The 16,824-nt window shown below is 43.0% G+C and overlaps 1 protein-coding gene across 1 annotated transcript in view; it reads left to right on the top strand.

Moving 5' to 3' along the window:
• Positions 1-5,558: 5,558 nt before the first annotated feature.
• The window catches only part of chd1 (chromodomain helicase DNA binding protein 1), a 146,753-nt gene continuing 135,487 nt past the window's right edge, over positions 5,559-16,824 (top strand). The window contains exons 1-2 of the mRNA XM_033017363.1: positions 5,559-5,792; positions 6,822-6,998. Coding sequence (XP_032873254.1) covers positions 6,946-6,998 — 53 coding nt within the window. The 5' untranslated portion in view covers positions 5,559-5,792; positions 6,822-6,945. The remainder of the gene's footprint in view (positions 5,793-6,821; positions 6,999-16,824) is intronic.

Raw genomic sequence — 16,824 nt, 5'->3', positions numbered from 1 at the left:
GCAGAGACAGAGAGAGAGACAGAGACACAGAGAGAGGGGCAAGAGGGAGAGGGGGTGGAGAGGAGGAGAAGAGGGAGGGTGGGTGAGGGGGGGAAAGGTGGGGGAGGAGTGGAGGAGAGAGAGAGGGCGAGAGTGAGGGGGAGAGAAAGGGGGTGCTGAGAAGGGAGTGAGGTGGGGAGCAGGGAGGAGTGAGGGGGGGTAGGGTGGAGGGGAGGGGGTGTGGGGGGGAGGAGAGGGGGGGGAGAGGAGAGGGGGGGGGGGGGGAGAGGAGAGGGGGGAGGGGAAGAGTGCCTTTTTATTTCAACCCAAACCCCCCAAACAACCATTTGCAGGCAGTGCTTTTTTACTTTAACCATATTTTCATTTTCAAACCACATTAAGGGTACTTACTCACAGTTGTGTCGACATGTGTTCAGTGTTATTCACAGCTCAGAGAAACGTGACCCTCTGCCTTCCTCCAGCTTGCAGACCAATTGAGGCATACCACTTCCTGGTTTTATAGTCCATCCCCCCCCTGCCGCCAGCGGGGGCAGCAGAGAGAATGGGGAATTTTGTAAAATCATTAATATCTCTGTCATTTTACATCGACTGGAAAAATCCTCGGCACACATGCGGCGGAGGGGGGCTCTGAGCGAGGTGGCCAAAAATGACGGCCGTAGGTGGCGGCGTTCTCGCGGAAATCGCAGCACAGATGGCCAAAACCGGTCAAGAACAGACATAGATAGACAGACAGATAGATAGATAGACAGACAGACAGACAGATAGATAGACAGATAGACAGACAGACAGACAGACAGATAGATAGATAGACAGACAGACAGACAGACAGACAGACAGACAGACAGACAGATAGATAGATAGATAGATAAGGAGAGGTTGGCCAAACTTAGACTGTTTTCTCTGGATCAGTGGAAGGCAACCTGACAGAAATATTTACAGATATCAGAGCCATAGATAGCCTGTTTTCTGATGAAAACGTCAAACACTACAGGGAATAGGTGTAAATGCAGTGTTAGATGCCTGGAAGGTGCTGGGAGAGGAGGTAGGAAAAACAGATATGATAGCAACGCTTTAAAATAATAAATTTTTAAAAATCTGGTTTTAGTACAAATACATAATTTGCACTGATAAAGCCAAATGGTATCTCTAATAAACTTTGGAAGATCTGGATAACTGGAGAGCTGATCTGGAGACTTTTATGTCTGCAGGCCACAGAGTCAAATGACTGCATTTGCATCCCTCAGTGTTAGTTGTGCATGCAAAGTCTTTGAGTCTGCATTTGTAAGCATATCATAAAAGAGTCATATTAGAATAGATGTTGTCGTGGTGTAATATCTCTAAAATAGTGGAAAGAAACCTGCTATGACTATTATATAGATTTATTTGGCTGCTTGTTCATGAGCATCAAACCCAATTCCACATCTTTCATGTCCAAGTTTTGAGTAACTCATAATGGGGCAAGAATTTGTTCAGAAGGTTGATGGATCCTAAAACGTTTTGCACATCTGCCATATCCATCATGTTTTACTCTTTGACTTTAGTTGCATTTATCTTCAATCAATCGATCTAATTAACTCATGCAACAGACTGTATTCAGCAAACCAGGCAGTATCTGTAGAGAAGGAAACAGAACTGATGTTTCAGGTCAATAATGATGATAATTCACCAGAGCAAGAAAAACATTGAAATCAAATGTAGTTTTTTAATCTGCACTGAAGGAGAAGGTGTGGTGAGAATAAAGGAAACGTCTGTTATGGAGTGGAAATTGACTAAATCAGTCAGAAACAGGTGAATTGATCATGGGGAACAAGGACATGGCAGACCAATTGAATAACTACTTTGGTTCCGTCTTCACTAAGGAAGACATAAATAATCTGCCGGAAATAGCAGGTCAAATGAGATGGAGGAACTGAGTGAAATCCAGGTTAGCCGGGAAGTGGTGTTAGGTAAATTGAATGGATTAAAGGCCGATAAATCCCCAGGGCCAGATAGGCTGCATCCCAGAGTACTTAAGGAAGTAGCCCCAGAAATAGTGGATGCATTAGTGATAATTTTTCAAAACTCTATAGATTCTGGAGTAGTTCCTGAGGATTGGAGGGTAGCTAATGTAACCCCACTTTTTAAAAAGGGAGGGAGAGAGAAAACGGGGAATTACAGACCAGTTAGACTAACATCGGTAGTGGGGAAACTGCTAGAGTCAGTTATTAAAGATAGGATAGCAGCACATTTGGAAAGTGGTGAAATCATTGGACAAAGTCAGCATGGATTTACGAAAGGTAAATCATGCCTGACGAATCTTATAGAATTTTTTGAGGATGTAACTATTAGAGTGTATAAGGGAGAACCAGTGGATGTGTTATATCTGGACTTTCAGAAGGCTTTCGACAAGGTCCCACATAAGAGATTAGTATACAAACTTAAAGCACACGGTATTGGGGGTTCAGTATTGATGTGGATAGAGAAATGGCTGGCAAACAGGAAGCAAAGAGTAGGAGTAAACGGGTCCTTTTCCCAATGGCAGGCAGTGACTAGTGGGGTACCGCAAGGCTCAGTGCTGGGACCCCAGCTATTTACAATATATATTAATGATTTGGACGAGGGAATTGAATGCAACATCTCCAAGTTTGCGGATGACACAAAGCTGGGGGGTAGTGTTAGCTGTGAGGAGGTTGCGGGGTGACTTGGATAGGCTGGGTGAGTGGGCAAATGCATGGCAGATGCAGTATAATGTGGATAAATGTGAGGTTATCCACTTTGGTGGCAAAAACAGGAAAGTAGACTATTATCTAAATGGTGGCCGATTAGGAAAAGAGAAGATGCAACGAGACCTGGGTTCCATGGTACACCAGTCATTGAAAGTAGGCATGCAGGTGCAGCAGGCAGTGAAGAAAGCGAATGGTATGTTAGCATTCATAGCAAAAGGATTTGAGTATAGGAGCAGGGAGGTTCTACTGCAGTTGTACAGGGTCTTGGTGAGACCACACCTGGAGTATTGCGTACAGTTTTGGTCACCAAATCTGAGAAAATACATTCTTGCCATAGAGGGAATACAGAGAAGGTTCACCAGACTGATTTCTGGGATGTCAGGACTTTCATATGAAGAAAGACTGGATAGACTCGGCTTGTACTCGCTAGAATTTAGAAGATTGAGGGGGGATCTTATAGAAACTTACAAAATTCTTAAGGGGTTGGACAGGCAAGAAGATGTAGGAAGATGATTCCCGATGTTGGGGAAGTCCAGGACAAGGGGGTCACAGTTTAAGGATAAAGGGGAAATCCTTTAGGACCGAGATGAGAAAAAAAAAATTCACACAGAGAGTGGTGAATCTCTGGAACTCTCTGCCACAGAAGATAGTTGAGAGCAGTTCATTGGCTATATTTAAGAGGGAGTTAGATGTGGCCCTTGTGGCTAAAGGGATCTTTATGGAGAGAAGGCAGGGATGGGATACTGTGTTGGATAATCAGCCATTATGATATTGAATGGCGGTGCAGGCTCGAAGGGCCGAATGGCCTACTCCTGCACCTATTTTCTATGTTTCTATGTTTCTAAATTGCATGAAAATTGCTATTATTGGCTATGAGGGTATTGAAGAATTGTTAATCACAACTGATCAGCCTGGAGAAAACGTAACGAGACGGAGAAGAATGAGGTCAAAGGAGAACAAAAAAAAAAATACTGGAACATTGAAACACAAAACACTGCAGTCAATCGCTGAGAACTGTAATGTGCCTGGTTGGAAGATCAGATGTTATTTCTACGGTTAGATTGGCTTTATTGGAAAACCTCAAGTGGCCAAAGATAAATAAGTCAAATTGCGAGTGGTAGGGTGGATTAAAATGATAGGCATGTGAAAGTTTCATGTCACATCGGGAGATTTTTGGCAAACTGATCACTAATCTTCATTTGGCACCTACAATTGCAGAGACAAAAATAGAAGAAAGAATTGAATTCCAGGACAGGGGTGAGATTGACTGATTTTAATATCATAGTAACGTTGTTTAAGTGTGGCATCAGATAGCCTTGGTAAATCTGAAGTTAGTGGGCACCACATACCTTTGCTTAACCACTGAAGTGTTGGCTTTTTGGTACTGATTGATTTCAGATTTACCAGCATTCGTGGCACCAATTGGAGACCTTTTAGGCATTAACTTTATGTAGTTTATGAAGGTTAGTTTAGAATCAAGCAGAATGTTGGCAATAATATACTTGCAGCCTGGTTCAGCCTCAATAGATGGCAAGGTGGGTTGATATGACTGGAGTCAGACAGTGCTGGCATACACTAAATATGGTGTGTTTGACTCTAATAGTTTTAGCTCTGAGGCACTACATAGAGAAGTACAGCAAAGGTACAGGCTCTTCAGCTCACAACGTTTGTGCTGTACATGATGCCAAGTTAAACGAACACCTCTGCCTGCATGCAGTTCCTACCCCTCTATTCCCTGCCTATCTATCTATGTGCCTATCTAAAAGCCTCTCAAACACCACTATGGTATCTGGTTCCACCACCACCCCGGTCAACATGTTCCAGGCACCCACTACTTGGCTGTGGATTCCAAGCCAACTCTAGAAAAAGAGTCTTGCCTCGAAACGCCATCCATTCCTTCTCTCCAGAGATGCTGGCTGGCCCGCCAAGTTAATCCAACATTTTGCGTCTAGCTAGAGTCTGTGGCCGCTGGGTTCAGAAGAATTTATGTCGCATTACAACTTTTATATATTTTTTCACGTACCAAAAAAATCAGCATGTTTAAATGTTACACATGGTAAACTTAAAGTCAACAGGGCATCCCATTATTTTGGATGGCAACTCTGAAATATCCCAAGGTGCACATTGATTTGGGATCCATCCATTTCGATGTCCTCTTTTATGCAGACTTTCTACTCGTTTGAATTGCTCGATATCTTGTGTAGGAAGGAACTGCAGATGCTGGATTACATCGAAGATAGACACAAAACGCTGGAGTAACTCAGCAGGACAGGCAGCATCTCTTCATAGAAGGAATGGGTGACGTTTCGGGTCGAGACCCTTCTTCAGTCTGTCCTGCTGAGTTACTCCAGCATTTTGTGTCCATCTTCGGTTTAAACCAGCATCTGCAGTTCCTTCCTACACACTACAGTGGAGGGCAGCGAGAGGCAGCTGCTGTTGCTGCTGCCGTGTTACTGCTGCTGCCACTGTTGTTGCTTTTAGCCACTATTGCTGCAAGTGCCACTGTTGTTGCTGCTATTGCCACCGTTGTTGCCAAAGATTATAATCTTTGGTTGTTGCTGCTACTGTCGCCGTTGTTGCTGCCACTATTGCTGCTGCTGCCACTATTGCTGCTGCTGCCGCTGTTGCTGCTACTGTTGCTTTTGCTGCCGCTGTTGCTGCTACTGTTGCTTTTGCTGCCGCTGTTGCTTCCACTGTTGCTGCTGCCACTTTTGCTGCTGCCACTTTTGCTGCTGCCACTGTTGTTGCTGTCACTATTGCTGCCGCCGCTGCCCGGGGCCCGTGCTTGTCAGCCCATCTCCCGTCATGCCCCTCCCGGCCTCCCTCCCTCCCTCCCTCCCGCCCCTCGGTGTGCGGCTGACGTCACCGCCAGTCAGCTCCCGGCCTCAAGTGTGAACGCGAGTCATGGCGCTGGTGTCTGCCGGCAGGGAGATAGTGGACGCCAAATAAAACTGTTTGTCGGCAGCCAAACTGACGGGGCGAACGAGAGACGGGGGCAAAAAGAAAGGTGGAAGTAGAAGGGGAACCCCCCGAGACAAGACAGTAACACTCAAGGAGAACAAAAAAATAAATAAACAGACGCACCGGGTGAGAAATCTTCCTTCCTTCCTTCCTTCCTCCTCGTCTCCTCTCCGTCCGTGTCGGCAGCGGCGCGCGGAGTGAACGTTGGCGGCGGCAGCGGCGCGCGGAGTGACCGTTGGCGGCGGCGGCATCGCAGGCTCTGGGCTGACGTTCGGCCGCCCGTGGGAGCGGCGCGAGCGGGCAGTTCGAAAGGGGGAAGGCGCTGGGTCTCTCCCTCGCGCGTCCGCGCACATTCCATCAGCGGCTGCAGGCGCTGCTGCCACTGTTGCTGCAGCGGGCGGGCGGGTGAGCGAGCGAGCGAGCGACCCACTGGACGGACGGGGCAGGCAGGCAGGCAGGCAGGCGACCCTGGCAGCGCGCTAGGCCCAGGCCTGCAAATGGATGTACAGAGAAGCCGTCAGTCCCGCTGGCCGAGCCACAGGCGCTTTGTTGTTCACCCAAGGCCCAGCGCTCAACCGTCCTGAGATGAGAACAAGCCGTGCTACAAGACTGTAGTAGGCACTCGGAGAAAATTATTGTTTTTCCTTCTTTTGGAGATTTTCTCCTCCCCACGTCTCTCTTTGTCTGGCATGTTCACCCCCCAGAACTAAGTTAATCCGTGCTGTTTTTCATGTTCAATGACGACCGAGTATGGGGTCCGGTGTTTCCCGGCAAAACACACTATTTACGCGAGACGGTAATGGTGGAAATGACATTACAATACGGTCACGGGGTTTGATTAACAAGATTGTCTTTTAGTTCAACGTTTATGCTATAAGTAACAGTAGGAGTCCACATGGTGATCCCACTCATTTTAAAAACGAAAGCTAGACAGTCAAAATCGATTGAATGCAGGAAAGAACAACATTTTGTTTTCAAATTAATTTTAATTGGTGTATGACAGGTCCATTCCCAATCGATATCGGCGACCTGGTTTTTGCCTGCCAGTAATAACTATGTCGCAGTGTTCGGTCCATATTTATCTGTGATTTGGATAACGCTAGCTTTTAGCGATCGTAAAGGGATTGCTCAATACTTGTATTTCTTTTCCTGCAGAAACGTGGGGCACGCATTTGGCGACTAAGCAGAAGTACAAGTGTGGGCCGATAGGTTTTATTTCGGAGCGGGATCTTGGCAGTTTAAGCTTGTGAAGATTCTCATCTGATACTTAAATCTGCAAATGGAGGGTCACGGTGACGAGGACAGCATCAGTAACAGTAGTGGAGACTCAAGGTATTGAAAGCTTTCTCATGACTTTACGCAACAGAACTTAAGTTATTGCGTTGCAAGAGTGCTAACACATTTAAGTGGCATTTCCTGGTGGATTCTGCATATAAAAATGGGAATGTATTTCTCCCACCCCCGGGTCCAATAATTTCAGCCGTCTACTACAGATTCTACAATAATATTAAAAGTGAGATTCTAGTGTTAAAGCTTACAAGAGATTCAATCGTCAAAATGAGTCTCTGACTACATTCTATCTCTCCCGCTCACTCCCCTGACATTAGTCTGCAGAAGGGTCTTGACCCAAAACGTCACCATTCCTTCTCTCCAGAGATACTGCATATCCCGCTGAGTTACTCCAGCATTTGTGTCGACCTTCAAAACGAGAAAGTTCCAAATATTTTGTGTTCAAGGTAGAAATAGCCTCATGGGTGGTACTAGACAAGTAGACAGTCTGGGAAATTAATCTAGAGATACAAGTTTAAATTCTGCCAAGCCAATAGAGTAACTTAAAATAAAATAATTAAATGGAACATACATTTCCATGGAACAGTACATTTCCATGGAATGGAACAGTACAGCACAAGAACACGCCCTTTGGTCCACAATGTCTGTGCCAAACATGTTGCCAGGATCATCACTTATCTACAGTGCCCTCCATAATGTTTGGAACAAAGACCCATCATTTATTTATTTGCCTCTGTACTCCACAATTTGAGATTTGTAATGGAAAAAGCACATGTGGTTAAAGTGCACAGTCAGATTTTATTAAAGTCCATTTTTATACATTTTGGTTTCACCATGTGGATATTACAGCTGTGTTTATACATAGTCCCCCCATTTCAGGGCACCATAATGTTTTGGACACATGGCTTCACAGTTTGTAGTTGCTTAGGTGTGTTTAAATGCCTCCTTAATGCAGATATAAAAGAGCTCTCAGCACTGAGTCTTCTCCAGTCTTTCCATCACCTTTGGAAACTTTTATTGTTGTTAACATGAGGACCAAAGTTGTGTCAATGAAAGTCAAAGAAGCCATTATGAGACTGAGAAACAAGAATAAAACTGTTAGAGACATCAGCCAAACCTTTGGCTTACCAAAATCAACTGTTTGGAACATCATTAAGAAAAAAGAGAAAACTGGTGAGCTTACTAATCGCAAAGGGACTGGCAGGCCAAGGAAGACCTCCACAGCTGACGACAAAATAATTCTCTCTATAATAAAGAAAAATCCCCTGTCTGACAGAACACCTGTCTGTCAGAACAGAAACACTCTTCAGGAGTCAGGTGTGGATTTGTCAATGACCACTGTCCGCAGAAGATTTCATGAACAGAAATACAGAGGCTACACTGCAAGATGCAAACCATTGGTTAGCCACAAAAATAGGATGGCCGGGTTACAGTTTGCCAAGAAGTACTTAAAAGAGCAACCATAGTTCTGGAAAAAGGTCTTGCGGACAGATGAGACGAAGATTAACTTAAATCAGAGTGATAGCAAGAGCAAAGTATGGAGGAGAGAAGGAACTGCCCAAGGTCCAAAGCATACAACCTCATCTGAAACGCGTTGGTGAGGGTGTTATGGCATGGCATGTATGGCTGCTGAAGGTACTGGCTCACTTATCATCATTGATGATACAACTGCTGATGGTAGTAACATAATGAATTCTGAAGTGTATAGACACATCCTGTCGGCTCAAGTTCAAACCAATGCTTCAAAACTCATTCACCAGCGGTTCATTCTACAGCAAGACAATGATCCCAAACATACTGCTAAAGCAACAAAGGAGTTTTTCAAAGCTAAAAAATGGTAAATTCTTGAGTGGCCAAGTCATTCACCCGATCTGAACCCAATTGCGCATGACTATTATATGCTGAAGAGAAAACTGAAGGGGTCTAGCCCTCAAAACAAGCATAAGATAAAGATGGCAGCAATACAGGCTTGGCAGAGCATCACCAGAGAAGACACCCAGCAACTGGTGATGTTCACGAATCACAGACTTGAAGCTGTCATTGCATGCAAAGGATATGCAACAAAAAACTAAAGGAGACTACTTTCATTTACATGACATTACTGTGTCCCAAACATTATGGTGCCCTGAAATGGGGGGGGGGGGGGGGGGGGGATTATGTATAAACCCTGCTGTAATTTCTACATGGTGAAACCAAAATGTATAAAAATGGCTTTTATTAAAATCTGATAATGTGCACTTTAACCACATGTTATTTTCTCTATTACAAATCTCAAATTGTGGAGTACAATGGCAAATAAATAAATTATGTATCTTTGTCCCAAACATTATGGAGGGCACTGTACATATGCCCATATCCCTCCATTTCCTGCATATCCATATGCCTATCTAAAAGTATTTTAAATGCCACTAAATGTACCTGGTTCAACCATTACCGCCATCAGCATGTTCCATGTACTCACCACCTGTGTAAAAAAAACTTGCCATGCTCATCTGTAAACTTTGTCCCCCTCACCTTAAAGTTATGCTCTCTACTGTTTGAGTTTCCCATCCTGGGAAAAAGATTCTTACTGTCTACCCTATTTATGTATTTCATAATTTGATATACTTCTATTGGGTGTCTCCGTAACCTCTACTGTTCCGTAGAAAACAATCTAAGTCTGTCTAGCCTCTCCCTGTAGCTAATGCCCGCTAATCCAGGCATCATTCCGGCCTACCACATTTCCTGATTGTGAAGCACTTTAAATCCCCTTCCCATTCCCACACTGACCTTTCTGTCCTGGGCCGCCTCCATTGTCAGAGCGAGGCCAAACACATATTGGAGGAACAGCACCTCATATTTTGCTTGGGCAGCTTACAACCCAGAGGTGTGAATATAGATTTCTCGAACTTCAATTAACCCCTGCATATCCTCTCTCTCCATCCTTCCCCCTTCCTAGTCGTCGTGCTAGTTTCTCTGTCTGTTTAACTCATTATTACCAGCCCCACAGCTAACAATGGACCATTGTGGGCTCCACCTTTCCTTGATCATTGTTGCTTTTTGCACAACTTTCATTCATTTGTTCTCTTTACCTTCTATACCTCTCATTTCCCTTTCCCCAGACTCTCATTCTGAAGAAGGGTCTCAACCCATTCCTTTTCTCCAGAGATGCTGACCGACCTGCTGATTTACTCCAGCTTTTTGTGTTTATCATTATTCTGGTAAACCACCTTTGTATGCTTTCCAAGAAATGCAGATAATACTCCAAATGTGGCCTCACCGTAGTCCCATAAAGCTGCATCATGATTTCCAGACTCTTGTCCTCAATGCAATGACCTATGAAACCAAGTATACCATATACCTTATTTACTATTGTAACTATCTGTGTTGCCACTCTCGGAGTTATGGATTTACATCCCAAGATCCCTCTACATCATTGCTGTAGTGGCCAGAGGATCTGGGGTGACGGAGGAACTGAAGGAAATCCACATTAGGCAGGAAATGGTGTTGGATATACTGATGGGACTGAAGGCTGATAAATCCCCAGGGCCTGATGGTCTGCATCCCAGGGTACTTAAGGAAGTGGCTCTAGAAATTGTGGATGCATTGGTGATAATTTTCCAATGTTCTATAGACTCAGGATCATTTCCTGTGGATTGGATAGTAGCTAATGTTATCCCAGTTTTTAAGAAAGGCGGGAGAGAGAAAACTGAATTATAGACCAGTTAGCATGGCATCGGTGGTGGGGAAGATGCTGGAGTCAATTATAAAAGATGAGATAGCCGAACATTTAGATAGCAGTAACAGGATCGGTCCGAGTCAGCATGGATTTACGAAGGGGAAATCATGCTTGACTAATCTTCTGGAATTTTTTGAAGATGTAACTAGGAAAATGGACAAGGGAGATCCAGTGGATGTAGTGTACCTGGACTTTCAGAAAGCATTTGATAAGGTCCCACATAGTAGATTAGTGGGCGAAATTAGGGCACATGGTATTGGGGGTAGAGTGCTGACATGGATAGAGAAGTGGTTGGCAGACAGGAAACAAAGAATAGTGATTAACGGATCCCTTTCCGAATGGCAGGCAGTGACTAGTGGGGTACCGCAAGACTCGGTGCTGGGACCGCAGCTATTTACAATATACATCAATTATTTGGATGAAGGGATTCAAAGTAACATTAGCAAATTTGCAGATGACACAAAGCTGGGTGGCAGTGTGAACTGTGAGGAGGATGCTATGAGAGTGCAGGGTGACTTGGACAGGTTGGGGGAGTGGGCAGATGCATGGCAGATGAAGTTTAATGCAGATAAATATGAGGTTATCCACTTTGGTAGCAAAAACTGGAAGGCAGATTACTATCTAAATGGCGTAAAGTTGGGAAAAGGGGAAGTACAATGGGATCCTTGTACATCAGTCTATGAAAGTAAACATGCGGATACAGCAGGCGGTGAAGAAAGCAAATGGCATGTTGGCCTTTATAACAAGAGGGAATTTCATATAACTAGCAAAGAGGTCCTTCTGCAGTTGTACAGAGCCCTAGTGAGACCACACCTGGAGTATTGTGTACAGTTTTGGTCCCCTAATTTGAGGAAGGACATTCTTGCTATTGAGGGAGTGCAGTGTAGGTTTACAAGGTTAATTCCCGGGATGGTGGGACTGTCATATGCTGAGAGAATGGAGCAGCTGGGCTTGTACACTCTGGAGTTTAGAAGGATGAGAGGTAATCTCATTGAAACATATAAGATTGTTAAGGGTTTGGACACGCTAGAGGCAGGAAACTCGTTCCCAATGTTGGGGGAGTCCAGAACCAGGGTCCACAGTTTAAGAGTAAGGAGTAAGCCATTTAGAACGGTGACAAGGAAACACTTTTTCTCACAGAGAGTGGTGAGTCTGTGGAATTCTCTGCCTCAGAGGGCAGTGGAGACGGGTTCTCTGGATGCTTTCAAGAGGGAGCTAGATAGGGCTCTTAAAAATAGTGGAGTCAGGGGATATGGGGAGAAGGCAGGAACGGGGTACTGATTGGGGTGATCAGCCATGATCACATTGAATGGTCGGCTCGAAGGGCCGAATGGCCTACTCCTGCACCTATTGTCTATTGTCTGTTAAGGGTCATGCCATTAATTGTATATTTTCCCCTTCCATTTGACCTCCCAAAGTGCCACACATCACACTGGTCACAGACCTTCAGCCAGAATACTGTCCTTTCCCCACAATCTTTTGGCATCTATCAGTAAGCCAGTTCTGAATCCATACGACAGGTCACTATTAATTCTGTACATCTTAATCTTCTGCAACAGCATGCCATAGGGGTTTTATCAAATGCCTTACTAAAATCTATGAAGCCAACATCCAGTGCATTACCTTCAATGATTACCTTTGGTATCTCCTCAAAAAACTTGATCAAGTTAGTAAGACACAACCTGCCATGTACAAAGCCATGCTGACTATCCCCAATTAACCCATTCTCTTCCATATCGGAGTAAATCCTCTCCCAAATAATCCTTTCCAATAGCTTCCCCTGCTATGAAAGGCTCACCGGCCTATAATTCCATGGATTCACTCTACTTCCCTTCTTAAATAACATTAACTACTCTCCAGTCCTATGGAACCCTTTCTATGGCCAGCGATCTTCGTCAAGGCTCCCACAATCTCCTCTCTTGCCCCTCAATAACCTGGGATAAATTCCATCAGGTCCTGGATATTTATTCATCAATGCTGTTCAAGAGCCCAAACAGCACCTGCTTAATTTTAAATGCCCTTGCATACTTGCATTCTAAACACCCATTTCATTGTCCTCCATGTCCTTCTCCTTGGTTAAAACAGATGCAAAGTTCTTATTACCTCGCTTTCATTCCTTGACTCCAAGCACAAACTTCTTCTTTATCCTTTGCTATATTTAAGAGGGAGTTAGATGTGGCCCTTGTGGCTAAAGGGATCAGGGGGTATGGAGAGAAGGCAGGTACAGGATACTGAGTTGGATGATCAACCATGATCATATTGAATGGCGGTGCAGGCTCGAAGGGCTGAATGGCCTACTCCTGCACCTATTTTCTATGTTTCTATGCCCTACGTTCTCCACGGTTTTCCTCTTCTTTTTAATATAGGTATGATTTTCATTAATCATACTTGCCAAATAAAAGTAGAATTAAAAACTGGACTTGATAATGATGGTCATGCAGCCACTGGTTGTCATAAAACCCACCTTATAAATGAAGAAATCATTAAAATAGACGACTTCCTGTTATAATTTGGCTTAACTTTCAAAGTGTATAACGCATAAGCTTTTTCACATATCTTATGCAGAATTACCACTGCTTTGTTGCAGCTTTGTATATTTGGTTTCTGGGCAGAGTCCATATAGCAACCATTAACAGGTGAAAAATTGTCTGGGGCAATAGGCAAACTGTCATAAAACTTTCAGGAGGCATTTGGCGATGAAAGTTAATTTTTCATTCGGCAGCATCTGGCTATATATTTTTTCCTGAGTTCTGATATCAATCCTTTGGCAGCATGTTTCAATTGGTCATCAGTGAATGAAGAATTGAAGGATTGGCCTTGTGCACTTTCTGATATCTAGCACAAGGCCAGTTCATGGCATGAGAGAATACAAACTACTAAAATTAATGAGATGGACACTTTTTCCAAAGTAATTTTGGAGAATTCATTATTATTAATAAGCTTTCATGGTGTATGTACTTAGTATGATGTTTTGGTCATAATGCAAACAGTCACTATCTACTAACTCGCTGGAGAAGAGTATTTGTATGAAGGTTTATGTTTCAGTATTGCAATCAGGAAATGTTCTAGACCCAGAATTTAATACTTGTCAGTTTGGTTTAATTAACTCGCACCTGTTTTACTTTGGATGCAGATCGTCTTCACTTCAAAATAAAGTCCATTACTCTTGGCATTTAAGAGAGAGGGTTTTCATTACTTATACAGGTCCACCACTGATTTTCTGGCAACTGGTTGTCTGGCCACCCTTTAATCGGGACAAGTTCCCCCGAAAATGTGGTGCCTCGACCAGGTGGCTGATCTCAACCCCATCGGGGCTTGTGCGCCAATTGGCGGGCTAAATTTGCTGCTTGCGGCCAGGGCTCTGGAACTCTGACCTGGCCCCGGAGCCAGCAGATCCATTCCCTTAGCTTCCGTGGCCGACGTTATGGACCGGTATCTCGGTCCGCCCCAAGGCTGTTACGTGGTCTTGCAAAGCGGATAATCCAGAAAGGCTCTGGAACCAAGGGTGCTGGAAAATCGGTGGTGGGCATATAGTATTTTGTTTTCAAGCTTTGGTGTCATCATGTGCTGCCACGAGTTGAAAGTAAATTTTTATCCTTTTCAGTTGATGAAATGTTGTACTTTTGATAGATGTGTTCTCAGAAGGCAGAAGTAAAACTTTTTTGTCGACGTGTCTCCTGGTGAGGCATTGGTTACACTATGGAACTGTATTCCGTTAAAAACAATACTTCACAGGCACTGCTTTTTGATAGGAATGCACAGAGAGAAGGCAAATTTGTTTATGTTTATTTTTCTATCAAAAATCATAGACACATGAAACTACAGATGCTATAATCCTGAGTGAAATGCAAAATGCTATAGTTACTCAGCGGGTCAAGTAGCATCTGTGGAGGGAATGGACAGGTAACGTTTAGGGTCGGGACCACTCAGAGTGATGACGTCCATTCCCTGCTCAAATGCTGTTTGACTCGCTGAGTTCCTCTAGCATTTTGCTTTTTGTTCAAAAATCATGCTGCCCATATAATTAATGACCACTTGGCTGATATGTTTGATGTAAGGGATATAGAGCTCAAACTAGAACTTGTTTCATTTTCAGGAAAGAAAGAGGATAATTTATGATAGAACTAAATTCTATATTGTATAGAAAGTTTAAATTAAAACTGCCATTAAGACTTAAATAATTGTGTGAGACCTTTGTACTCTATCTGGTTGAGACCTAATTGTTCATCTCTTGAGGAAAGAAACTTATGTGCTTTAACAATCGATGTTCCACGGTTGTTTTTTCTTTTATTCCTTACTTTTGCTTTTTAGCATTATTTCCAGAATTATTTTTACAAATGTCATCCAGTTTCAATATCTGTTTGTTTTAAGGTCAGAGAACGATAACTGTATTATCTCTCCCACCTCTTATCCATCATTTATGACACCAGTTTATTCTATCAAAAAACAGTTAACAATGTTTCGATGCAGTGTACAAGGTTGATCACGGCAACTAAATAGGATATTATTGAAACCTCTGAACAAGTGGAATTACCGAGCTTAAGAAATTACAGCACAGAATTGGGCTATTTTGTCCCTATGAGCTATATTAGGCTATATTTTCCAATGTCCTCTTTTAAATACTCTTTATCTTGATTCATTCTTGTTGGAAAGTTGCATGTTCCACTGACTCCCAATGGTAAAGATGTTTGTTCTGAATTTCTAGTTGGAATTCTGCAGTATCTGTAAATTACGAACTTACTCGTCTAACGTCTAATACATAGCAGAAATTTCCTGCAACTAAAGATTTGGATGGCAAAGCCAAAGCCGCCAACTTGCTTCCATAACGGCAACTCCATCCCTTTCTCTTAAGGAGATACTGTACAATCAGGTTATAAGTGATCTCGGGTTAAACTTCAGGCGATGCTATCTTGTAACATTGTGCACCCAGATCCTGTCTCGGGTGATCTACTAAAGCACTCGTAAAACTACTAAAAGTATTTTTCTATTTGGCTGGCCCAGCAAGTTCCCAATCAGCCTTGCTCATTTTTTCCTGTAAAAATCTGAGGCCATTCTAAATCCGTGCTGCTATCTTAATTCCAGTTACCTGCTCTATTATATTGCAACTTGATTTTTTAATTTCACACTCTGGTTTTCAAATCCATTATAGACACAAAACGCTGAAGTAACTCAGCGAGACAGGCAGCATCTCTGGAGAGAAGGAATGGGTAATGTTTCAGGTCGAGACCCTTCTTCAGACTGATCTTTTCATGATCCTTTCAAATCCTTTCATGACCTTGACCTTCTCCCTTTTTTTACATTCCATAAATTCAAACCTCTTGATTATTCTTGAATTTAACTCCACTGTTTGCAGCCTTCAGATGGAACTATCCCATTGCCTCCTCTCCCACTTTTCTCCATTTATGAACCTAGTTCTCCTTTAAAACTCCTTAAAACACCTCTTTGACCAAGCCTTTGGTCATCAATCCTATTGTTTCTTTATATGTTTTAGCATCAAACCTAGTTTGAAAACTCTCAAATAATGCATCTTGGGACATTTTACTGGGTTGAAGGCACTACATCAATATTATGGCGCAGTTTTCTATTGCAAAACATGCCAAAGCATTTCATGTTTATTCTATCAAGTCTCCAGAACTTGAAGACTTAGATCATTCTTTAACATTTTCCTTTTTATAGATTATTTTCAAGTTTGTGACTGGAAATGTCATGTGGTGAAAAGTTGGGCTGATTTGCATTTAGGTTTGGCTCTGCTTGAATATCTGGTTCAATAATATGATTGGATTAAAAATATATTTTAATGAGCTGATCTCTGAAATTATATTGCAGCCTCAAACTTGCTCCATCATAACTGCATTACATAATGTGAATGGCTGGATTATTTTTGTGACTGGTTGTGAGCATATTCCAGAACTTCTTTTTTTCCAATCAGTAAAGGGGAAATGTATCACTTCAGTTCTGAGAGAATTCTGTTATACCCCATCATCCACTGGGAAGCAGTATTGATAGGAAAATATTTCTTGAAACGTGGAGATTTAGTTTAATGGATTTCCTTGTGTAATACGTTTCTCTCCTGTTCATTTATTGATTTTGTTCGCAATTGAAATACGGTCGAGAAAAAGAATGCAGCCCACAATGGAACTTGAATTGCTT

This window comes from Amblyraja radiata, chromosome 3, assembly GCF_010909765.2.
Source record: "Amblyraja radiata isolate CabotCenter1 chromosome 3, sAmbRad1.1.pri, whole genome shotgun sequence".
Classification (NCBI taxonomy): domain Eukaryota; kingdom Metazoa; phylum Chordata; class Chondrichthyes; order Rajiformes; family Rajidae; genus Amblyraja; species Amblyraja radiata.
This window is presented reverse-complemented; position numbering and strand designations above follow the sequence as displayed.